The 26,968-nt window shown below is 38.8% G+C and overlaps 1 protein-coding gene across 1 annotated transcript in view; it reads right to left on the bottom strand.

The window, feature by feature from the left end:
* COL5A3 (collagen type V alpha 3 chain) overlaps window positions 1-26,968 on the bottom strand; it is a 1,727,233-nt gene that overhangs the window by 677,130 nt on the left and 1,023,135 nt on the right. The window contains exons 39-40 of the mRNA XM_044084684.1: window positions 10,405-10,494; window positions 10,152-10,205 (exon numbers count right to left, since the gene is read on the bottom strand). Of these exons, the coding sequence (XP_043940619.1) occupies window positions 10,152-10,205; window positions 10,405-10,494 (144 nt within the window). The remainder of the gene's footprint in view (window positions 1-10,151; window positions 10,206-10,404; window positions 10,495-26,968) is intronic.

Genomic DNA, 26,968 nt, shown 5'->3' with positions numbered 1-26,968 from the left:
CCTTCAGTCTCATCTTTCTCCAGCCGAGGCGGTTTTAAGAGCCTTAGGTTCCATGGCACCCACCATTACTCTTCTCCCCTGTGCTCATCTTCATAAGTGAGTTCTGCAGTGGACACTAGCAATCCAATGGTCCCTTTTGGATCTGCCATTGACACATCCTCTTCACATAAGCAACGTGTGCAGGAAGTGGCTCCTCTGGTGGATACACACCCCGGAACTAGTAGAGGGATGCACTTTTGTTGCAGCCCTTCCCCAAGCCATGGTGACCACAGACGCCTCCCAACTAGGGTGGGGAGGGCATTGTTTGGGCAGGACAGTCCAATGTACTTGGTCCCTAAATTAGACCAAATTGCATATCAATGTCCTAGAGATGAGAGTGGTCTTATTAGCATTGCAGGCCTTTCATGCCTTTCTTCCTCTGGGAATGATTGCAATTCAGACAGACAATATGTCAGTGGTCTGGTACATCAACAAGCAGGGAGGAACCAGGTCTTACCCCCTTTGCTGTGAGGCCATGAGAGTGTGAGAATGGGCGATCTCCACCAGTCATTTTCTGGTAGCAACACACATTCCGGGTCGATCCAGCATACTGGCAGACAAACTGAGCAGGACTATTCTAATGCCTTTTCAAGTGGTGTCTGAATCCTTCTGTAGCAGAGCAGATCTTCCTTAAGTGGAGTCGGCCTTGCTGTGATCTCTTTGCATCTCCTTCCAATGCAAAGTGCAGCGAGTTCTTCACTCTCATCTCCCCCACTGGGGGACTCCCCCAGGGGTGCTCTGGTCCATGCTTGGCCTCCGGGTCTTCTTTATGCTTATCCCCCTTTACCTCTCATGACAAAATTTCTCCAGAAGGCTTGCAGTTTGGGGAACAGAGTCATCCTCATTTTCCCAACTCTGGCCTCACCAAATCTGGTTTTCCTCTCTTTGGTCTTATCTGGTAGTTCCTCCTTGGTTCCGATACCTGATCTCATTTTGCACCCCTCGAGGGTCTCTCATCCAGACTGAAGCAGTCTGAAGCTCATGGCTTGGTGGTTCCAGTTCCCTTGATTTCTGGGACTCCCAGTCTATCCTCTCTGGTCAAGACTATTCTGGTGGCAGCTCATAAATCGTCCACTAGAAAAATATACCATAGCAAATGGAAGTATTTTTCTATCTGGGCTTCTCAGAGGGATTTGGACCCTTTCCCAGCACCTATTCCAGCACTCCTTGAGTTCTTGGCATACATTTTTGAACAGGGTGCCAGCTCATCTACAGTGAATGTTCAACTGGTGGCCATTTCCAATTTTCATGTAGGTGAAAACATGGCTTCTTTAGCTTCCTCCAGACTTTGCAAAACCTTTATTAAAGGTACTTTTCTTTTAAGATGCCCAGTTAAAGATCCTACCCCTCCTTGGGACCTTACCCTAGTTTTACAAGCTTTGTTTGCTCTGCCCTTTGAGCCTGCTGTGTCTGTGGACTTTAAATTGTTATCTTGGAAGACAGCTTTTCTAGTGGCTGTTACCTCATCTAGGAGAGTGTCAGAACTTCAAGCATTATCTGTAAAACCTCCGTATATGATTTTTCAAAAAGACATGGTTTCACTGCATACTAATCTGTCTTTTCAGCTTGAAGTGGCCTAAGAAACAAATATCAATTAATCAATTGATTTACCTGTTTTCTTTCCAAATTTGGGAGAATATAAATTGTATTTATTAGACGTGCATAGGCAGCTATGTTTCTACTTAAAAAGGACTAAAGCCCAAGTCTGACCAGTTGTTTGTGTCCTTTGCTATGCCCTTTCTGGGCAAACCAGTTTTTAAGGTAACTATTGCCAGATGGATTTTCCTTTGCATCTTTCAGGTTTGCAGAGATAAAGTATGTCTCTTCCGGGTAGAATAAATGCCCATTCTACCAGGTCCATGGCTACGTCAGCTGCCTTTTGGTCTAGAGTGTGTTTGGAAAATATTTGTTCAGCGGGAACTTGATCCCCATCTCATACCTTCATTTCTCATTATAAATGGGACATGGTTTCCAGAGGGAGAGCATCCTTTGGCTCCATGGTGCTCTGAAATATCCTTTTATGAGGGCCACCCAAGGTTTTGGTAGCTGGGGACTCTGTCCCAGAGGTTGACAATCAAATGAAGTTAACTAATTCAGATAAAGAAGTTATGTATGCACCATAACGTTCCATCTGAGTAGTTACTTCAGTAGATGACTTCATTTGTCATCAACCATCCCTCCCTCCTTCCCGCTGACCTTTTCTTGGTGCTTTCTGCATTGGCAGACGAGAGAAAGCTCCCTTGTGGCTCTCCTGTTTTTCTTTGTTTATGAAGGTTTTTGGATTGGGTTCACGTGCAAGGTATAGCAAACTTGATCTGAGGGAAGGAAGGAGATGGACAGGTATTATGGGTAAGGGGAGGAGCTTGGAGCTCGGATCAGATGCTGGTGAAATTGCCATCTTGGATTCGACAACCCACATGTTGATGACCAATGAAGTCTAACTACTGAGATGGAACATTATGGTGAGTACCATAACTTCTTTTTTCCTACTCATTGTAATCATACATGGTCTGCTAATTAGCTGTTCTGTCATACAACCAGTTATTTCCCCTTCTGTCTAATTATCTTTTTCCACCACTATCACAGCATAATCGCTGTCATCTTATATTCTCAACAATACCTTCTTTGTTCATTCACAGTTCCTGACCCACACCATAGACAATCTGTCCAGCTACCTTCAACTATTTTTTTCCATGTTTTCACCTTCCTAACCAAGTATCTCATGTATTCACAAGGGCAGGTCATACTATGGCTAACATTTTCTTCCTTTTCACCATCTCAGCCTTTTATATTTTCCCTCTGCATCTTTCCCTGCATTTTCCATATATGATCGCTTCTCTATAGTAAGGCCTTTTCCCATTCCAGAAGCCTTGCCTAATCAAACTAGTCCAACTCATCTTCTTTTGTCCTACCCCATAGATCAATACTGAATGCTACTATATACCCCAGATAACCTGACAAATTCACTTCTTCTTCTTCCCTCAGCCTCCTAATGGCAGACCTCCACATCTGGGTACCTTCTCTTCAAATATGCATTTTTTTTTTGTACATTCCCTATGTATTTTTTATCTTTGCCTCCTTTCTTCTGCTGGTCATGCTGTTTTGCATATGTACCCAGTGTTGAAAGCATCATTTAAACCGCATTAATTCTACCTAGTAGAGTGTTCACTTTCCTTTTCCATTTTTCCATATTGCTTCCTATTTCTTGCCTCAGTTCTCATGACTGACTCTTCTCATGTTCTCCAGCATCCCATCACTTCGAATCCCAGGCATTCTATTTTTGATTTTTTTCTTCTATGACTTTTCAAATGATCTTTTATTTTTAATTGCATCAAGCTTGTATTCCTCTCTAAACCGGACATGTTCTTCTGGCCAGTCTGTAGTACCTCTCCTATATCCTCCATTTTTAAGAGCAGTCATCTGAGTGTATTCAGTAAAATACTGTTCTCTCTACTGCCTTTCTTTTGCCCCAGTCTGCCTGTCACCATCCTTGCTATTAGTCCCATCACCATTATAAACGGTAAAGAAGATAAAGGTAGTCCCGGCTTGTTTCTCTTTGTATCTTCTTTCTGTACCGGTCCATGCATTCACCAGTACCCTTATTTTTGTATCCTGATGCAGCACTTTGATTCAGTTTCTAAATGTGACACTATCCTACCGCTACTTTAGACATCCTGAAAAGGAATGGCTTTCCTACTGAGCCAAGTATGTTTTTATATAAAAAAGTACTGTCACTGTCTTGTCTTTCTTCATTTCCATTTATCCACAGAAGTACAAACCCATCACATTAGATGTCTTTTTGACAAAACCTACCTGATGCTCATGAATTACTCTTGAATGGATCCTTTCAACCCTTTTTAAAGTTCAACAGCCATTACCTTAATATGGGATAAACAACAATAATGATATAATTTCTGAGTTTCTTTACTTCTCTTTCCATTACAGACGATTACTACTTTGGCCATTCTCAGAATACTCTCCATTCATTTCTCTTTGATGCATCTATTTATGTATTTCCCATTTATCTTTAAGTTACCCTGTAACCTGGCGAAAAAAATCATCAGGGAACTGAAAAACTCCTGATGCTTTCATTCATTTAGTTATTCACTCATTTTCGGATACCTGCTTTCTCCACTTAATGGTAACTGAAGAGCCATAGGCAAGTCTTGCACTCTGTGTCTGCAAGACAGAGAAGCTAATCCTGGATAAAATGCTAGTCTATCAAGGGATATACAAACACATACATACACACACACACACACACACACACACACACACACACACACACACACACACACACACACACACACACACACACAGAGATCCATGTACTATGGCTTGTTTACACACATAACAAACACATATGGCAACTTGGAGGACCATCTTTCTACCTATAAGCATGTTGATTTTTGAGGTACGCCCCTAATTTTTTCTCAAACTTTTGCTACATCCCTCTTAAAAACTGGAAGTCATTTTGAGAAGTTCTAAGTAAACACTAATAGCATTTAAAAAGTGTTACTAATCCAGGGCCTTTTCCCTAAGACACTCTCATTTGTACCTTCATCTGTTTATTTATTTTACATCTGTCATCTCCATCACACATCTGAGTCATATATCCTCCCCTCTTAACTGTGTCTCTCAGCATTCAGCCACTGCCCCTCCCTCTTCTTTTTCTGTACTTGACTGAATTTTCCAATCACACTTCTTCTAGTTCAAGAACATCACTAACCATTTCACACTTGCCATTCCATCTCTACTAATATTCTTTCAGTGCTATTTTAATGCTGTTGCACCACACTAATCCTAACCCCTCTTTGTCTTCTTTTCTTTCTTCCAACCTTTCCTTGATTATTCTTGCTAATTTTGTCTTCCATTCTATTACTTTCCATTTGTCCTCTGTTTTACTTCTGGATAAGTCTCTTGTTACTAAACTGCATGTTTACCAAATTTTATTATTTATTTCTTGCAATAACTTTTTTACTTTATTTTCTCGGGTCTATATAATAAAAGCGAATGATCAAAAGATTGAACGCTGTTATATCGACCCCTTAAAGTCGAAAACTAAAATGAGCAAACAACCAGTACAGCGATTTCTTTCCCAGGGAAAGAAATTGCTGTTCCCAAAAAATAAAAATAATAATAATAATAATAATAATAAAAACACACTAAACACTATTTTAAGTGGGGGTGGGGCTTCACCACCCACACCCTCCATGTGGGGGGCTGTGCCCCCCCACATCCCCCTACTTAAATATACCAACTCCGAGATCACACTACAGTGGAGGAAATGGCACAACCCGGACAGCCGGCCCAGCGATTTCTTTCCCTGGGAAAGAAATCATTGTTCTGCTTGTTTGCTTTTTTTAGTTTTCAACTTTAAGGGGTCGATACAACAGCTTTTGATCTTTTGATCGTTCACTGTTATAAAGTAGACCCATTTTCTCATACCTATTCTTTTTCTTCTGAGAGGATTAACTATTCCTCTAATATTCCACTTCATTACCTTCAACTTCCTAATATCTCTTGTCTTGCCCCTCCCACAAACTCCTATAACTAACTTGCAAATGTCTTTACCCCACCCCCAGGCTAAATACAAAAATGTCACTGAAAACTAAGGTGCGTTATAGATGTATCATAGCTTCTGTAAATATATATACCTTCTTGCACAGGGGTAATAGTTCTTAATTATTTTCCCTCCTCTTTCTCCTTTTTTTGGACCATGAAATAACTTGTCTTGCTTTCCGCATAAGCCCTTACATTTTCTCTCATGGCTTTTCTTGCCTAGTCATTATGTTTTTAACATATCCAGCCACTGATAACATTTTGACACTTTGTTAATTTTCACAAACACCCTTCATCTGCTCTGAAAACCCCAGTCTTCATTTTATTTGACATTCATCTTGCTACTTATAAATAAAATTCAAAGATACACCAAAATCAAGGAGTCAGAAGGATGTGACTGTTCCCCACCTATGTGGTATATAGGTCAGACCACTAGGAAGGTTAAAATTCGCATTCTAGAACATTTGAGTAGCCACTCATTTTTGTAATACACATAATGGCAACACTGTAAGTTTAGACCTCATCTTTGTTCAGGTAATTTTAAAGCAGCTTTGAACAAGCTTGAACAAAGGATGATTATAGGGTATCACACATTATTTCCTGTTGGAATGAATTTAGAATATGGATGAAATTCATTAGTGTAGTAATATTTGCATTTATGGCATATTTATTGTGAATGTTCTAATTGTGCATTATTAATATGTATGGTATATGTTACTTGAAATTTAGTATGACTTGAATCTGTCTAAGTTTGTATAATATCAGAAGTTGTATTTTTATGTCTACTTAAGCTTTTGTCACAGGATTGACAGGGTAAAAATGTTTGAGTTGTATGACTTGAATTTGTTTAAGTTAGTATATTAGAAGTGTATTTTTATGTCTACTAAAGCTTGTTTTTGTCACAGGGTTGACAGGGTTAAAAATGTTTGATGAGTTAATTAATTGAGTAATTGTTCTATTTATGAATATATAAAAAGAGAATGCTCAATTGTGTAATTGTGTCCCATTGTACCAGGACAGAACTGATGGATTAAAGCTGTTTTTCCTGCTTCACCTTCTGACTCCTTGATTTTGGTGTATCTTTGAATTTTGTGTTTTTGCTATACTTATAAATAAACCATGCTGTTTTGCACCTATTATAATTATTAACACTTAATTGCATACATTTATTTCTTTTCATGTGTAATTTTTTTCCTGTTATTAGTTCAGCTTTTATTTTTATACTCTTCCAGGACTCTGCTCTTGCATGGCCCAGTCAGACTATCCCAGTGACCAAAATAAAATAAATCAACCAATAAATAAATAAATAAATAAATAAATAAATAAATAAATAAATCTAATTTATTCACTGATTTTTTATTAAATATTCTTAACTTCAGATAATATCACTATATTACATATCGATCTCAGCAATCATGAGCTGTATGCAGAATCCAGTTATCTTCTATAACTAGCATATATAAGGTAAACACCTTAGCCATTATGCCAGCTCACAACCTCTATACTGTATGCCTAAACAGAGACTTGAACCCTGGACCCTCAGATTAAAAGGTTACTTATTTAGTGACTGTGATAGTCTGTATGGTACATATCAACTAGTGATGTAGGCAGGTATGGTACAAGTGTATTAAGGGTGGCACAGTGGTGCAGCAGTTAGCATTGTCACCTCACATAAAAGAGGTTCTCTGGTTCAATTCTCAGCTGGGGTGCCTTCTGTGCAGAGTCTGTATGTCCACCCTGTGTTCACGTGAGTTTCCACCGGGTGCTCCAGTTTCTTCCCACATTCCCAAGACATGCTATAGGAAGATTGGGTGCTACACTGGCAACTGAACACCATAAAAATCAACTGCCACTCATTCTGTAGATACCAGTGATCCACTGTAACAACCCTAATGGAAGCAGCTGAAAGGAGTAGAAGAAAATAAAGATTATGATTAATTAATTATTATTAACATATATTATAGGTTCATAGGTTCACAGGTAAGTACGAAGCTATCTGCCCGAGGGCATCTATAAGCCTAGCCAGAATGTGTTGGCTTTCGCCACCCCTTTAGATTAGTTACCTGTGCCTCGGTCCAGCAGAGCCATTAGTTCCCTGTGCCTCTGTCCAGTAGAGCCACTGCAGTGATCCCCGGGGTAAATTTTCTGTTTCCCATCCACTCATCAAGGTTTCTCTTGAAGAGTGTTAGTGAGAGGCTCTGCCTAATGTAGTATTACATTACTGATCCCAGTTATGCTGCCCACAGCTGTCATGCTTAAGAGTGATTCATAAAAAAAGTGGCATTCATTAGCCATGATGGCAGAGCTAAGGTCATTATTATATTATGATAATAAGGGAATTGGACGCTGCTGAATCTCCCAGTGACTTATGGTTAGCAGCATTACTGTGAGAGAGTGGGAAAATGTATGGTTGTGGTAGCAAGGTTGCCTGCACCACAGTGGACTCCTATATAGCATCTTTTTTTTTTTTTTTTTTTTTTTTTGTGGAGCAAAAAGGGAGGGATTTTTCTTTAACTGTAGAGCTAATATGTTACTGAGCTTTGTATGCAGCATATCAGAAGGAAAGGCTGCACTGACAAGCTCAACATCATATAGATGTATGTAGTTCAGTAGAGCCCTGCAGCTTATCCATTGGGACCAGCCTCTGTTTAGGTGGTTTTGTGTTTGAAAATCATGTATGATCAGGAAAGAATGTGCATGTGTTCACTGCACATGGAGTACAATGAGGTAAAACTACATACAAGGCCCTACCCATTGAGTCCTTTTATCTATGAGTCATGTAGGGCTCTTGAATATTGCTTTATGGTGTATCAGCCCTACTCCAAGGGCACAATGACAGTTTTAAGCAGACCTCTTAATATTCCATTGTACAGTAAAATGTATCAAACCCACTACAAAAATAAAGTAGTTAAAGTTTTACTATTAAACTGTCAGTGAACTCCTTTACAGATACTGTCAGAGACTTCCGAGCATTAAGAGTGGTTGACAAAATGGGTTAATTACCCCATCTCGCCCCACCACTACCCCCCAAACTGAGGTTGTGTTCTCAAGCACTCCCTGGATAGTGACTGATAGCTTAGACAGACAGGGATCATACTGTCTGTCAGAAACCACCACAACAAATTTTGACCTAGGTTTCTTCTTTATTCAGACTTCTTCAGAATAAATGTTAAAAACAATACACACACCAGAATTTTATACACCTTTAAATGACATCATTAATCAATTAATTAATTTGTCAATTAGTCTAGTTCATTTTTACACATCGTTCTGTGTGTGGTTTAATGTTATTACTATGTTATTACGTTATTACATTATTATATTATTACTTTACTATATTTCGTTGTGTATTTTTTTAATTGGATTTTTGAATTGATTTTACTTTATTTTATTAATAATGCAGCATGTTATCATAGTATCAAGTTGTTGTGTGTGTGTGCTCAAGTTGTTTTAAGTAGGATGAAAGTTTTAATTGACAAATTAATTAATTGATTAGTGATGTCATTTAAAGGTGTATAAAATTCTGGTGTCTGTATTGTTTTTAACATTTATTCTGAAGAAGTCTGAATAAAGACGAAACCTAGGTCAAAATTCGTTGTGGTGGTTTCTGTCCTGCAGTTCCTGTTGTTGGTCCATTTATTCTATTTGTTTGGTTTTTGGTTTTGGTCATCTTCATGGATCATACTGTCTGTGTTTGAAATTTGAACTAGTGATCTAGTCCCGTTATGGGAGTCAGTATCCCAAACAAAGATTTTTTTACCGGAGACATAAAATAGACTTTTAGACCATTTGGGGTTCAGTCTAATATCTGATTATTTTCAGTGTGGTCAGTTTGTTTACATTGTGTCTGTGTTATGTTTCACCTTCTTCCCATCTCCTGAAGGAATCTTGATTGAGTGTCTACTCAACCTTTTCATCTCTGCTTAATTTGTTTTTGCCTTTATGACCAAGGTCATGGCTAAAAGAGGTCTGAAAGAGTCAGTTAATTATTTAGTTAACATAAATAAATAAAGAAACAAAGAGCTGATTGTAATTTCAGAAGTGTTGTCAGAATGCTTCAGCAAGAAATGTTTCTACTGTCACATTGATCTAGTCTCAAGATGCACTGTTAGCAAATATGGTATTTATCTGCATTATCTCTGCATTATAGCTTTGTTACTGTAGTATATTCTGCCTCTGACCCTTCAGCACCAATACTCAGCAACACGGCCATAAGCAGAGAAGCTTTGAGCTAAATTATGGATTTAATTTTTCATTTCCATCAGAACTTCCCAAATCACACAGTGATAAATTGTGACTGTGTTTCCAGCTCACAAACAGAAAGATGGTGATACTGTACTTGCATATTGCTTATGAATGTTTCATGTTCAGGTAAGTAGTATGCCAGTCATTTTATCTGCATAGGAATTTATTCACACATGTTTTTGTGCATTTTATATACTTATGAGAGGTCTTCTATTTTACAGCAAATTCAGTTATGTTATTCACAGAGCTACTGATATCATGAATCACAAATCACAAACATCCCATTTCTGATGACATTTACTTACTATTGGTCCAGGACCACCTGTCGGGCCTTCTCCACCTTTCAAACCAGCAGCTCCCTAGTATTAAACAACATAGACAAATGTGTAAGTACACTGCATGGACAGCCAAAAGCAGAGTTTGCTTCCCAGAATAGGTTATGGATATCATTGTTTCATACACATTTATTATTATTGTTTATTATTATTATTATTATTATTATCTACATTTTATGCTTTAAGGTATTGGTTAGTCCAGACTGACTACATTTGGACTTACATTTGCACCAGCCACTCCTCTTTGACCTGGAAATCCACGTAAACCTTGGGGTCCATTTTTTCCAGGAACTCCTGCAGGGCCAGGATCACCCTATCAAACAAAGCACACCACATTACAGTGAAGCAGGAAAGAACATTAAAAGAATATAGTGAACACAAAACAAATGCATAGATTTTTGAACTTTCTTGAACTTTATCTCAGAGAGCCTATTGTCAACCAAAACAATGCCTTTAAACTTCTTCCAGATATTAAAAAAGTAATTTTCACTTCCTGTAACATTGTCATATTATGATGACCTTTTCCCAATATGCATTCACAAATATGCATACACACACACACACACACACACACACACACACACACACACACACACACACACACACACACACACACACACACACTCTTTTACAATTGAAGAAAGACATCTTTAAGCATGCAACATTTTCAGGATTTCTGGGGACTTCCGTAAATCAGGACTGGAATTCTGCAGGATTTTTCACCTCATCATTTAGGAAATGGTTGCATTAAGTATAGTTGTGCTGTGTTGATGTAATTATAGACGCGTGCTATACCAAGCAGATACTCAGGACCACTAGTATTTGTATAGCATGCAAAGTATATCCTAACTTTATTCACTCAACACACATGCTTCTGAGGCAGCTAATTTCATGTTCAACAGTGATGGAGGCTTTGCCCAGATATTTCACCATTATGTTGCACATATATATAAAACTGTCAAAGTCAGGTGCTACAGATGGACAACAATCAATAAACGTCATGGGTTACAACTTCTGGAATTGCATTATGGGATATACATATTCACATTTAACTGTCCTGGTTAATAAAGCTAGCTGTTAAGCACTGCATCATATTCTGTATGGAAACTTGACTGCAATTTTGTTAACAATGAATTATCAGGGATTCTTTTTTAGTTTAGAAACTGTCATCGCTATTCTGACTGTTTGTAAATGCACAATGAATAAAGCATTGTTGTTTTGTAGTTGATGCTTTGCTCTGTATACATTGTCTTGTTGCCTCAGTTTGCTTTCAAATGTATTGTGAACAGAGCTGCCAATGCAATACCACTTTTACATTCAAAGAATACCATTGGTTGGTGGAGTTATTTTATGTGAAATTATAAAAAAAAATGTTTGCCCATAATATGTATACATCCAGTAACTAAGCTCACATTTATTTTAAAATGAACCATTAAAATAAATGTATCTGTAGGAAGGCAAAAGTAACAGCCTAATGCAGGCAATATGAATTTTGCCCCATGTCAATTACAAATTTCACTTGGAGACTACAACCATGATGGTGTACAGGCAGGATAGCAAATCTCTGACCATAACTGCTGCAGTTCACCTCCAGTGTAAGCTAACATTCAAAACTAACAAATGCTTATTTTCTTGCTGCCAGTGTTTCTCTGTCCCATTGGCTCTTCAGCCCCACTCTGTAGAGCCTGTATAACTTGATTTCCCTCATTTAACAAGAATATTAGCTATTAAGTAGGGCCCTTACAGCTAAACTCATGTGACAGGCCTCAGGAACAGCTCGACTCCATTTGAAGTGCAACAGCCAGAATGTGCTGAGTCTTAATATCATTATCCTCAGCAACAGCTGAGCAGTGTCGTCTGCTCTTATTACGTTCTGCACAACTGTGAACTGTGTGATTATAAGTAAAAGGGAAAAGTACTTGGGCCACAGAGAAGCCACAATTCAGTAGATCAATTTTTGGCATGGATTCTGCATCTCTCTCTTTCCTCGCTGGGAGTAAATTAAAGACCATACTGAGTTCAGTATGCACATAATTTCTGAGGAAAACAAAAATACCGAAGTGATGCTGCTCTGACTTATTTTATCTGCCTGACACCTTATCTCCCTGCCTCTGTTTAACTTCTCCAGACTTGACACCACGTATAATAAAGCCACTCAGTCTGCCGCCTGTGAAGATCATAGATCCTACTGTTTGACTGCTCTCAGCTCCAGGATTTACCTGGAACAACAAAATCATCATTCTCTTATTCAGCAAAAAATACACCCATAAACTATCCTACTCCTTCAAACGCCAGTCCTTGTAGTGACATACATTGTAACCCATGCATATTCAATTAGGTCCACTGTTACCTGCCTACTGTTTTTTTTTTAATACAAGAAAATCAACTAATAGTAACAGTTAAGAACTTCAGCCCCGCCACCTAATAAATCTACAAAAGTGCACAACATTATTTTTATTATTTTTACTATTTGCTGTTTTTTACTAAACAATCATTTTTTTTTTTTTTTTTAAATTAAACAGTTTGCATTAATGTTTACAGTTAGCACAGAGTAGTAAAGCTCGGAGTTGCTAAAATTGCGTTCTGTAGTCAAAGAATCCAGGATTTGATTCCTTACATCTCCATGTACCCACCATGTGACTCTAAGCAAGTCACTTAACAGCATAGCGCTCCTTATTCGCCTCCGAAAAGAAACTCTTGTGTCCAGTAGGCTTACTAGATTAAGAAATATGTATAAATGTTTCCACTTTACTGCATAACTAACTACTATTTGCTGAAAATTTTGTCTGAATACAAGTCTACTAAACCTGGTGGACTTCTTTGAAAAGGTCACCAAGGCAATGGATGAGGGAAAAGGGTGCATAATGCCTAAATGGAACTGGCTAAGGCATTTCATACAATCCCCCACTAACTGGATTGCCAGCTGCCTCACAGACAGGAACCAAGAAGTCAGTATTGGTGACACCACCTCCACTAACAGACCAGTTAACAGTGAGGTACCTCAAGGCCCCATGCCGGGATCGCTCCTCTTTTGCATCTGCTTCTCAGAGGTAAAGGGTAATGTCAAGGGCCTTTGGCTGGACAAGTTTGCAGATGACTGTAAATTGGGAGCTATCATAGATTCGCCTGACAAAAAACATCTTACAAGAGGGTCTAGTACAGGCAAATCACTTGTGCCAAAATCACGGACTAATACTCACTGCCAAGAAATGCATTGCAGTGCCTTTTCAGAAAACTGCCACCAAAACTAATTACTCCAGTGATAAGGCTACCCTAAAAGTTGAATTGGAAGTCAGGTATCTGGGAACATATATAGACAGTAATCTGGCCTTTGACCAACAAGTGGCCAAGGTAGTAAGAAAAATCATTCTATGTCGCCCAACTTATAAGTAAAAGCCTGGCATCCAGGTCTAAGGAAGTCATAGTGTGACTTTATTCAGCCCTTATCAGACCCATCATTTAGTATAACTCCCCTTCAGCATGTACCTGACCAAACATATGGAAAAGATGGAACAACCATAAAGGTTCCTTACAGGGAAAATCCAAGGTATAAACATGTTGTCCTAAAAGGATCATCTTAAAGCCCTATTTCTGTACTCTGTTTCTTACAGGTTACTGAGAAGTGATCTATGCCTGGCATATAAGGCTTCCTTGGATATGGCACTGATGGACCTTTTGACATCTGCAAAATGAACAGCATCAAAACCACTAGATCCAAGGATTTAAATTTTGCTTGTGACATAAATAAGGCATGTTGGTAAGAAAGATGTGTGTTTCAGAGGGTCCTCATGCTCTGAAACAGACTCCCCATCCACATGAAGCAGAGTCCATCTGTAACCATATTTATGTGTAACCCTCACCAATGGATGGGAAATCGGAAATTCACCCCAGTTCTGGATGCCGTGTCTCTGATAGACAGAGGCAGACAGTAATGCATAAACTAACATGCCCCTTCCCTCACATAACCTCTTGAAACATCCCCTACTTCTCATACCTTAATCTACATTCTGCACTTAACTCACTATTCTCACTAGCTCTCTCTAATCTTCCGTGACTACTCTTTCTACTGTCTTCTAAAATCTATTAAGCAAATTGCCTCAGATAAACATTCTATTGTAATTGTCTTGCCTTCATGCAACTACATTATGATAAAACTGGGTTTTTTAACCACTTACCCCAAAAATATATTCATCTTAATGAAATATTTCTTTTTATACATCTTGAAATAGTTATGCTATACTCCTGATTATTGACACTGTATAACACTGTATTGCTATTTAATGCCTTGTAATAACCATGTAACATTGCTGTTTAATCCTAATTTATAATGAAAATTGTATAATATGGTGGAGCTTTTCTCCCCAGGCCTCGGCTGAAAGGGGGCTCTTCAGCTCAGTTGGACAATCCCGGTCAACAAATGTAAAATAAAAATAAATAAGTAAATAAATAAATAACGTCCCCTCCAATAACTGTCCATGATACATTGGGACACAAATGGGTTGGATTGCGTAGCTAGGCTTATAAAAGCCCTGGTACTTGTTAGCCTAGTGTAAACCTATGAACCTATGGCTATCCCTGTATAGAGGAGTCATATGGCTTTTCCCCAGGTATCAGGAACAAACCCTATAGATAGGCTGAGGATGAGCAGTTTAAGTACAGGCTCATTTACTGCACACTTCTCAATGTCGTAACTGCAGCCTCGTATGTGGTCTGACGCCATGGAAGTAATATTTCTAGCTTTTGACTGAGGTTGTAAGAATTTTTACAAGGTGATTCCTGGGAAAACTAAATTTTCAGGGAAAGTGGGGCAACAATTTGGGCAGTTGGGGTAAAGTTACCACTAAATTTGTCTGCTAAGATATTAATATAGACGATCTCTGTGCATTATTGAACATTATCCCTTTATTTACTAAGATAACTGAAGAAAGATTCATTTAGCATCTATAGCAACCTTAGGCTTACATTTTCTAACAGTACTCTTAAGCTCCTTGTAGGCATGTTTCAGTTTGGTGCTTAGAATGGGGTATGCAGAATGCAGATTTCTTAAAACATTTCATTATTTTCTTTCATTTTTTATTTTTAAAGAATATTATTGGTAGGACTTTCAAAAACTACGACAAACTGATATTGCCAATATAGTCAAGATCGGTAAACATCATTTTAACAAACCAGATGTTAGAATCAAGTATATTTTTCTGCTTTTGTTATACCATTTATTAATAAGGGAGCTGAAGGAGAAGAGGAGGGGGAAGGCATGCCCGAAGGCAGGAAGAGAGGAGGAAGGTGAGGAGTGTAGCAGTGAGGGTAGGAACTTTGAATGTTGGCAGCATGACTGGTATAGGAAGAGAGCTAGCTGATATTATGTAAAGAAGGAAGGTTGATATATTGTGTGTGCAAGAGACCAGATGGAAGGGGAGTAAGGGCAGGTGTATTGGAGGTGGGTTCAAATAGTTCTATCATGGAGTGGATGGAGGAGAAATGGGGTAGAGATTATCCTAAAGGAACAATATGCCAAGAGTGTTTTGGAGGCGATGAGTGTCTGATACAGTGATGTTTATGAAGCTTGAAATTGATGGTGTAATGATGAATGTTATTACTGCATATGCTCCACAAGTTGGGTGTGCGATGGATGAGAAAGAAAAATTTTGGAGTGAGTTGGATGAAGTGGTGGTGAGTGTACCCAAGGGTGAGAGACTAGTGATTGGAGCGGACCTCAATGGGCATGTTGGTGAAGTGAACAGAGGGGATGAGGAAGTGATGGGTAGGTATGGTGTTAAGGATAGGAATGCAGAAGGTCAGATGATTGTGAATTTTGCAAAAAGGATGGACATGGCTGTGGTGAATACATATTTTAAGAAGAGGGAGGAGCACAGGGTGATGTACAAGAGTGGAGGAAGATGCACACAGGTGGATTATATACTATGTAAGAGGGCCAGTCTGAAGGAGATTGGAGACTGTAAAGTGGTGACAGGGGAAAGTGTAGTTAAGCAGCATAGAATGGTGGTCTGTAGGATGACGTTGGTGATCAAGAAGAGGAAGAGGAGTGTGAAAGCAGTGCCAAGGATTAAATGGTGGAAGTTAAAAAAGGGTGATTGTGAGGTGGAGTTCAGGGAAGAGTTAAGACAGGCACTGGGAGGCAGGGAAGAGTTACCGGTGCTTGGTGTGACATCTGGACAGAGGAAGGAGGACAAGGAGCCCTGGTGGTGGAATGAGGAAGTACAGGAGAGTATACAGAGGAAGAGACTGGTGAAGAAGAAGTGGGATTGCCAAAGAGATGAAGAAAGTAGACATGAGTATAAGGAGATGAGATGCATGGCAAAGAGAGGTGGTGAAAGCTAATGATAAGGCATATGGAGAGTTGTATGAGAGATTGGACACTAAAGAGGGAGAAAAGGACCTGTACCGATTTGCCAGACAGAGGGACAGAGCTGGGAAAGATGTGCAGCAGGTAAGGGTGATAAAGGGTGGTGAGGGAAATGTACTCACAAGTGAGGAGAGTGTGCTGAGTAGATGGAAAGAGTACTGTGAGGGGATGATGAATGAAGAGAATGAGAGAGAGAAGGTTGGATGATGTGGGGATAGTGAATCAGGAAGTGAAACAGATTAGCAAGGAGGAAGTACAGACAGCTATGAAGAGGATGAAGAATGGAAAGGCTGCTGGCCCAGATGACATACCAGTGGAAGCATGGAGGTGCTTAGGTGAAATGGCAGTGGAATTTTTAACCAGATTGTTTAATGAAATTTTGGAAAGTCAGAGGATGCCTGAGGAGTGGAGAAAAAGTGTTTTGGTACCTATCTTTAAGAATAAGGGTAATGTGCAGAGCTGTAGTAACTACATAAAATTGATCATTCACAGCTTGAAGTTATAGGAAAGAGTAGTGGAAGCAAGATTAAGAAGGGAGGTGATGATTAGTGATCAGCAGTATGGTTTCATGTCAGGTAAGAGCACTACAGATGCAATATTTGCTCTGAGAGTGTTGGAGAAATACAGAGAAGGTCAGGAGTTGCAGTGTGTCTTTGTGGACTTAGAGAAAGCATATGACAGGGTGCCTAGAGAGGAGTTGTAGTATTGTATGAGGAAGTCTGGAGTGGGAGAGAAGTATGTAAGAGTGGTACAGGATATGTACGAGGGTAGTGTGACATTGGTGAGGACTGCAGTGGGAGTGACAGATACGTTTAAGGTGGAGGTGGGATTACATCAAGGATCAGCTCTGAGCCTTTTCTTATTTGCATTGGTGATGGACAGGTTGACATATGAGATCAGGCAGGAGGCCCCGTGGGCTATGATGTTTGCAGATGACATTGTGATATGTAGTGAGAGTAGGGACCAGGTTGAGGAGACCCTGGAGAGGTGAAGATATGCTTTAGAGAGGAGAGGAATGAAGGTCAGCAGGGCTAAAACAGAATATATATGTGTAAATGTGAGGGAGGATAGAGGAATGGTGAGGATGCAGGGAGTAGAGTTGGTAAAGGTGGATGAGTTTAAGTACTTGGATCAACAGTTTAGAGTAATGGTAAGTGTGGAAGAGAGGTGAAGAAGAGAGTACAGGCAGGGTGGAATGGGTGGAGAAGAGTGTCGGGAGTGATTTGTGACAGACGGGTACCAGTAAGAGTGACAGGGAAGGTCCACAAGAGGGTAATGAGACCAGCTATTTTATATGGGTTGGAGACGGTGGCACTGACGAAAAGGCAGGAGTCAGAGCTGGATGTGGCAGAATTAAAGATGTTAAGATTTGCACTGGGTGTGACTAGGATGAACAGGATTAGGAATCAGTATATTAGAGGGTCAGCTCACATTGGACAGTTTGGAGACAAAGCAAGAGAGGCAAGATTGCGTTGCTTTGGACATGTGCTGAGGAGGGATGCTGGGTATATTGGGAAAAGGATGCTAAGGATGGAGCTGCCAGGTAAGAGGAAAAGAGGAAGGCCTAAGATAAGGTTTATGGATGTGGTGAGAGAGGACATGCAGATGGTTAGTGTGAAAGAGCATGATGCAGAGGACAGGAAGAAATGGAAACAGATGATCCGCTGTGGTGACTCCTAACGGGAACTGCTGAAAGAAGATGATGATGATTAATACGGGAGTTGCACCAAAGAGTTTTTTCTCAAAATTTGACTTTACATTTTTGGTACATAGATACTAACTCTTCTGTGCAGCTGCCTAGGTGCTGGTAAAAGTTGGAGGTGGATGAGGCAACCCAATCTGTTTAATTTTGTGTAGGTCTTCTACAAGCTGAAGTAGGTTTGCCCCAGAGAAGTCCCTAAAGATAGTCCTGATTGGTGGCGGGGTTGGACCTCTGGGCCTGACAGAGAAGATGACTGATTTGCAGTCAGATTTAACCAGGGTTGTAAAGATGTGGGTTGGGGTACAGGCTGTAAGTGGGATGTAGAGGTGTGGGGTGAGGTACAGGCTGTAAGTGGGATCTAGAGGTATGGGGTGGGGTACAGGCTGTAAGTGGGATGTAGAGGTGTGGGGTACAGTATAGGCTGTAATTGGGATGTACAGGTGTAGGGTGGAGTACAGGCTGTAAGTGGGATGTAGAGGTGTGGGGTGGGGTACAGGCTGTAAGTGGGATGTAGAGGTGTGGGGTGGGGTACAGGCTGTAAGTGGGATATACAGGTGTGGGATGGGTTACGGGCTGTAAGTGGGATCTAGAGGTATAGGGTGGGGTACAGGCTAAAGTGGAATGTACAGGTGTGAGGTACGGTACAAGCTGTAATTGGGTTGTAAAAGTGTGGGGTATGGTACAAGCTGTAAGTGGGATCTAGATGTGTGGGGTATGGTACAGGCTGTAAGTGGGATCTAGAGGTGTGGGGTACCGTACAGGCTATATGTGGGATGTAGAGGTGTGGGAGGGGTACAGGCTGTAAGTGGGATTTAGAGGTGTAAGTGGGTACAGGCTGTAAGTGCAGCAGTACATGGTCCTCTCTAACCAGTCTCCCTGGATTGTCTGCAGTGATAGAATATTCCTCCAGTTCATATTTTGCTTGTAAAACATAAGCTCTTGTGATCGTTAACTTCTCTGGACTCTGCTTTTTCACTCCTCCATTTACCTTTTCTCCCATGTTTCTTCCTTTTTATCATTTCTTATCTTCTCTACACCCATCTGGATCTGATGCTTCTTGTTTCTTTATATTTAGCTGATAACTCTGTCCCTGCAGTTTTTTCCTGCCATGGAAGGTAATGTTTCCTTCCTTTGTTCTCTGTTCTTTCCTTCCTCTGTCTCCTCCACATCCTCATCTTCCTCTGATTATATAGTCCCTCTCCCATGCCCATGATTTGACTTCTTCCCTTCTTCTGTTCAGCAATCCTTTACTGTCACAGGCCCGTATTTTCTCTTTTTCTCCCACTCTTTTGTAATTGAGTGTGTATGTGGACATTTTGCTTTCTCAGCTCCTACTGGATGCATGATTGAAAGTCAACAACACTAATGCCTTAACACAAAACACAGTCAAAATAATGCTGACACCAGGAAATATTAACTTCTGTAATTATCCCAAATGAAACAGGTTTTGTTGAATGGCAAGACTTGTGGCACCACTCATGTGGAGAACTGCACTCCTGACCATTCTGCTCTATAGCTCTCTTTCTGTATAGATAGATATGCTCAACCTTGGGAATGAGGGGGAAACTTTATTACCCAAAAATCCTAACATAGATTCAACCAGGGACACTCAATCATGTCTTGACCATACAGGATTATGTGAAATCCATGTCCCCTTTCTTACCTTATTTTCTGTCTTGCATGTAATCTACTAGCATTGTATACATTACTGTATCCATAACAGCCTTCATAATTGCTTTAATTTGCCATTAGAATTTGTTGCTGTATCAACTTTACTCTAGTTTTAGTTACATGGAATATCTGTTGGACTGGTTTCTTTTTTTTTTTTTATATATATTTTGTATATACACTGCACCATTCATATTTTATTCTTCTCTACTTAAAATTGTTCCTATTGTTTTATATTGCACTGTATACATGATCTGTATCTTAAGATTTCATCTCCTCTTATGTTCTTAAGTTGCTTTTTCATCTACTCAAAGCCTTATGCATGTTGTCTCAGGACTCTGTTTATGCATATTACCGTTTAGTTTGTAACTGTTAATGTTGCCATTTTTCTCCCTATGCCTCCATTTAAAATGGGCTCAGTTACTGTTAGATTTCTCCACTAATTTATCAAAAAAAATAAATAAACAAAACTATTGTCTATATCAGCAGGCAGCATTCAGCTCTCATCGCCCGAGCTCTCAGAGCCTGACGTAAATTAAATAATCCATCTGGAAATGTACAATCAAAGGAGATGCAATAGAATGGATCAATTCTCAAAATAAAATTACCAGCATCCTGTCATGGTGGCTAGATTTGAAGACGAGCAAAAAGGTGAGCATTGTGACTACCTCACTTTCATCCTCTTATATGAATTTGACAATATCAGAAACGTTGTGTATGGTATGGTGGGTTTTCCAATCTCAGAAGCATCACTGTTTTAGATAGCAACCTCCCAAGGTTTTAGATTTGTCAGGGAAAGGGATAAACATGAGTCAATCAAATGTGACGTGATGACCTGAGATGAATATGAAGTGAATATGTAGTAGAACCTGAAAAGTTTAAAGGATTACTGTGAAGGTAACCCTTTCTCAAATCGTTCACTTCATTTCTACAAAGAAATATATGGCATGTTGCTATCCACATCGTTTAACTACCACTATTTTAATTACAGATTTACCTTTTATAATTTCAGCATGTAAATAATTACAAAGCACTGGCTAAATAGAAAAATGGCACTGCCACTAAAAGATTACACTTGCTTAAGGAAACTATAAAAGTAGATTAGGGTGACATTTGCGACTAACAGTGTTGCATACATATTCATTCTCAGATCTAATTATCAGAGATGAATACATTACAAAATATTGTCACATTTTTGAAACTAATATGTGAAATGGGCAAGCATTTGTCAGCAGTCTAGTTAGTTATTAGGTATGCAATAGAACTGCTTAATGCACACTCAGAATTTAATTCTGTTACAGTTACCTTTGCCCATTTTGGAAACATAATAAGGCTGCCCAGAGATGTTCATTAATAGTTCTAATTCATAACCTATCATGCCTCATTGCGTAATTATTTGCACACATTTGCAAAATAATTATGCATCAAGCCACATAAGTGGCATTTCAGGTCCCCACACCTGCTGTTACAGAAACGCTCTGCTGGTTTGAATATTTAGGGAACAGCTGCTTCTAAAAGGTACTCATTTTCAGATGCATACTTCCCTAGTGAAGACTTTCTATTATAAAATGTATATCTCCTTGACTTGAGAACCAATTCCTGTTTCTGCTCTTCAATGCTTTTCTAACATCAAGTTTTAACCAAGAAAGGAGTAACACCCTAAATACACAATTCCTGCTCTGGAGGAAGTTCAGAGTAGTTACAGACACAGTAGACCACAATTTGTTTTTTTATTTTATAATGTACATTCTGTGCTTAGTTTCTGGTAAGGTAGCAATCCCTTGACATCAACAAAGTGTCTTTCATTGCAACCTCAACTTCCATGTTCCCTTCCAGCTACAAGTACATGTGCTGTGTATATATTTATTGTTTTGCTAGCTGTTATGGTTTATGTGCCATTGTGGTTTATGAATATACCTCTGTGTGTTTCAGTGGTTATGAACTAACATGCTTTTATTGTAATAATGTGTTATGCAAATCAGCTTGTGTTGTGTGTGTGTGTGTGTGTGTGTGTGTGTGTGTGTGTGTGTGTGTGTGTGTGTGTTTACACACACACACACACACACACACACATATATATATATATATATATATATATATATATATATATATATATATATATATAAACATTTTTGTGGTACTGTTGAATTATATGTTTTTGTAATTTTATGTGCATGTATGTACATTTGTCCATGGGTATTGTGCAATATTGTAGTTAGTGTTGTTTTTGTGTAGTGTTTGGGCTTTTGTGATATGAGGCTAAGTGAATGTTTTGAGCTGGGGAAGTTTGTCATGCTTTCTAGTACGTTTTATGTTGTGGATGGGGTTGCTGTATTGTGTTGGGATTATGTGTTTCAGAGAATGTTTATCTGTGATTTCTACAAAATACTTTATTTATATTGTTTATTTATATTGAAGTGTATACAGTTCATTGTAACAGCCATATCAGCCCCCATCATTAGAGCAGCCATTTGTTTCTTAGGCCATTTCAGTGTAGTTTTAGGCTGGGATTTAGAAACACGGTCTGCTATCATTCACTGATGCCAACTACACATATCACAACCCTGCACAATTCATAAACCCATATGCAGCAGAATAACAGTATATACTACACTCTATAAGAGATGCAATTACATTAAGAACCTAGAGTCTATGCTCTCTCCCTCACAAGCCAGTATATCTGGCACTGAGAAGGTTGTCAACACAAACACCACCTACATTCACATATGTGAAGGTCCTCAACAAGAATACGTCCAAACAAGAGAGATCTCTGAGGCAAAAACACACACGCAAATTCCGCTGTCCACCAAATCACGCATAATCCACACACCTGTGTCTAACAGCCTAAACATAAACCCAACATATTAGTCACAGGAGACTCCACTGTGAGGCACACAAATGTGCCCCTCACCAGGCTGGATAAGGAGAAAGTCACAGTTAGTTGTTTGTCAGGTGCCAGAATCCATTTCATTTTTTATCACAAAGGGACAGTGAATACATCAGGATTTGGACATCCTTTTTTGCAATATCAGGGAAATATATATATTTTACAAATAAGACTTAGTTGGTTGCATTAATACTGTTTTTGGTGGACATCTATTTACATTTATACATAGTTCTCTTTATATTACTTTGGTTTTCCAAGGATATAATTGTGTCTTCCGGTCGTTTTGGTAAAACAACATCACGCTGTTTTTTAAAGATTTCATTGTGGTTTTTGGTAGCTTTGGTCAAAACAGCTTTACGCTATTCTCATTACAAGACAGGTTTTGTCTTTTGGAATTGGGTGACATACTTGCTGGGACTGTATACTTCATTACATTGGATTAGGACTTTAAATCAAGGACATTTGCCACATATTTCATCTAATGATTGTCGATACTGTATTTTTCCATTTATATTTGTGTTCCGAAACTATAAGTGATTATACTAGTTTTGGGACAATTTAAACATCGGAGCATTGTGGAACTATTTATATGAGCATTTAACTGACTTGTTTGTGGTTGATTTGTTTCACAAGCTTTGGACTATCTAAAATGTTGTTATTTGGTTGATAATTCACATTTTTGTACAAAATATTTTTGTACAATCTGGTGTCATTTATCTCAATTGACCTTGCTAGGATTGTATACTATTTCCGGCTTTTGGAATAGGTGATTCAACTTTTTACAACTTAGTATCTTAAGGCTAACATATGTAAGCACAATTTTTATATTGGGCTGTGTTTGGATCAATCTTAAGGACAACATCTATTATTTTACAGTCAGCCCATTTATTAAGGTCATTTTATTTATGTTTTGGACCCATTATGTTTACTGTTGGCCTTAATTTCAAATGTTTGCATTTTGAATTGTTCATTTAGTTCTCAGTCGGGTTCACCTGTTAGTATACTTTTTTAGTCTACATAGGGTGAGACTAGTTTTATTTTTTCTTATAGTCCTTTTGTTACCCAATATACATCATATTTGGATTTTTATACAATTTTCTACTTTTGAAATTCTTATGGTTAATATACATTGCCATTTTTTATAAGGGCATTCACAGGCTAGCCAGCTTGATTTTTTACATATCATCATACATTTCTATGGAAGGTATTTCTTTCCACAAGTTTTTTGTGGTATACTTGCTGTTTTATTGACCAATCATCAGTCATTTTCCTTTTTCAGCATCATTCTTTGCCATATTGGCCTTGGCCATATTAATATTTAAATTCATATTTGCCAATGCAACAACTATTCCAAGTACTGATTTTTGGGGCACAGCCAGTATTCAAGCAACATCTATCATAGGTCTTTGTCCTTGTTTGGGCTGTTATTGTCCCTTTAATATTCTTACCATTGCTGACGTAGTTTTATACTATTATTGCCAGCAGCTTTTATAAAACATGGACCTTTCAAGTCTGGTAACAAAATTATCTGCAGATAGGGAGGACCTTAGAGCATTTGGCCTAGGCTCTGTTTCAATGGAAAATTCTAGCACTTTGGATCAATCGGATTCAGAAACTATTTGTGCACTAGCATTTGAACAGTTACATAAACACCTTAGAATACTTAGATCCAATATTTGGCATTCCAAATTGTTCAAGGCTTATATGGCTAAAGGGATCACCCCCAGAGGCTTTAGAATATGTATTCAACCCCATGTTGGGGCTGCTGACCAGGAACTGACTGAACAGTGGTCTTCCATACAACAGCAGGCAACTATGTCCTTTGTGGATGCTCTATCTAAGTTTCATGATAGAGTTATAGATTCGGAAATAGATACTGTTACCAAGCTGGTGGGTGATGTGAAGTGCTTTGAAGGTGAAACTTTTTTCGCCAAACATCTTAATAAAGTAGCTACAGATCTTAATATTTTAGAGGAACAATTGGGTACAAGGAAAATAAAAAAATTTCAGAGAGATCAGAGTGACTACCAGAGTGCTAATCCATTTGCTAACCACACAAAACAAGTTAGATTTACACCAAGTTCCACTAGGACTCCCAAGAGGAAAAGACCCCGTTCTATCCTTAAAAAACCAAGCCCAGCATCAGGTTCTTCAACTGAGGATATTTCATCTTGTACGGACAATGAACTACAGTCAGTTTCAGGATCACCGACCCCCAAAAGGACACCGGGCCAAATCCCTTTAGGCCCAGATAGGAAACATAGGAAGTATAAACAACATACAAGGTCTGTTGAAAATGGTCATGCAGAAATAAATGCTAATGTTAATAATGTCTTAAATCTGTCAGACTTTGTTTTAACACCTATTCAATTGTCAATTTTGAATAAAGGTCTTTCTTTTGTACCCGGTTTCATGATCTCTGAAGACATATTGGCTCAAGATGTTGTATCGTTTTGCAGAAACCTCAATCTCAAATTGTTTTTTGGTGATACTGGTAACCACAATGAGGACAGATTTGTATATCACAAATCTTCATTTAATCCACCTATGCACCCATTGGTACATCAGTTCCAAAACAGTATTCTCAAAGATCTTCATTTTTCGAGATCTGATGTACGTTTAAAACCCAATAATATTTCTCTGGCTGAAAGGGAAGCTATTTTGGAACTACAGAACAACAAAACATTGTTATCATTTCTGCTGACAAAGGTGGGGCTGTTGTTATTCTTAATTGGTGTGATTATGACAATGAAGCTAAGAGACAACTATCGGATCTGAGATATTATTCTATTATGACCATTAATCCAACTTTCAGGTTTCAAAATCAAACTGAGGAATTCTTACTTTGGGCTAGGGATGAATCTATTATTACCAATGACATTGTACAACAACTCTTGGTACATGATTCAGCTATTCAATATATTTACTTCTTACCCAAGGTTCATAAGGATCCCATCAATCCCCCTGGTAGACCCATTGTTTCAGGAAGAGGGTATATCACGGAACCTCTGTCATTATTTCTCACCAAACATCTTAAGCCCCTACTCGGTTTGATATGTTCTAGACTACATGACACCACCAATTTTTTACAGATTATTTCAGACAGTCAGTTGGAAGAAGATTGGTTGATGTGTACTCTTGATGTTTGTGTCTTGTACACCAACATCCCTCATCAGGCTGGTTTGGAATCTTTGGCCTATTGGTTAGACAAAGCGGGTTTATATCAACCAACTTTCAATTCTTTTTTGGTTGAATTAGCCAAATTTGTCCTTACAAGTAACGTCTTCTTTTATCAAGACAAATGTTATTGGCAAACGAAGGGTACCGCGATGGGGGCCTCATTTGCCCCTATTTATGTGGACTTATTTATGGCTTATGTAGAACAACAGATTATATATGATTGCCATAAAAATTCTCTTTTGGAACACATTGACATCTGGAGACGTTACTTGGACGATTGTTGGATGGTATGGAAAGGTGATATACTTGGTTTACATGAATTCATATCTTATCTTAACAACAACATTTGGGGTCTACAGTTTACTGTTCATTATGATAAGAATACCATCACTTTTTTAGATGTTTCCATTATCAGACTACCTGACCATACTTTAAGCACAGAAGTACATAGAAAGCATCCTGAGTACAACACCATTCTCCATGCTTCTAGTTTCCATCCGCCACATGTTGCACGTAACATTCCCAAATCACAATTTATTCGGATGAAACGCATTTGTTCTCAAGATTCTTCATTCCAATCACAGCGAAAGGATCTTACTGACAGGTTTAGATCGAGGGGCTATGGCATGGGTTACGTTTCCAGTGCCAGTAATCTGGTCAATTCCTTAGATAGGCAGAATTTATTGAGATATAAGGTACATACCAAAACAAATTCTGCACCATTCAGGTTTATTACTACTTATGCTAGGAATTCTGACCAGTTAATACAGAGTGTGAACAGGCATTGGAACATATTACAATGTGACCATGAAGTAGAAAGTATTATACCTGACAAATGTTTATTTTCATTTCGTAAAGGGAAAAACTCCAGTTTCAAAACAAAAGCCTCTCTCGAGAGAGAGAGAGACAAAGTCCTGTCCTTCTTGCGAGAGCAGGCTCCAGCCTGCAGATGTTGCAGTCCAATCCCCTTCCAGTCTATACAGTTG

This window comes from Protopterus annectens, chromosome 9.part0, assembly GCF_019279795.1.
Source record: "Protopterus annectens isolate FY-2018-M chromosome 9.part0, PAN1.0, whole genome shotgun sequence".
Taxonomy (NCBI): Eukaryota; Metazoa; Chordata; order Ceratodontiformes; family Protopteridae; genus Protopterus; species Protopterus annectens.
This window is presented reverse-complemented; position numbering and strand designations above follow the sequence as displayed.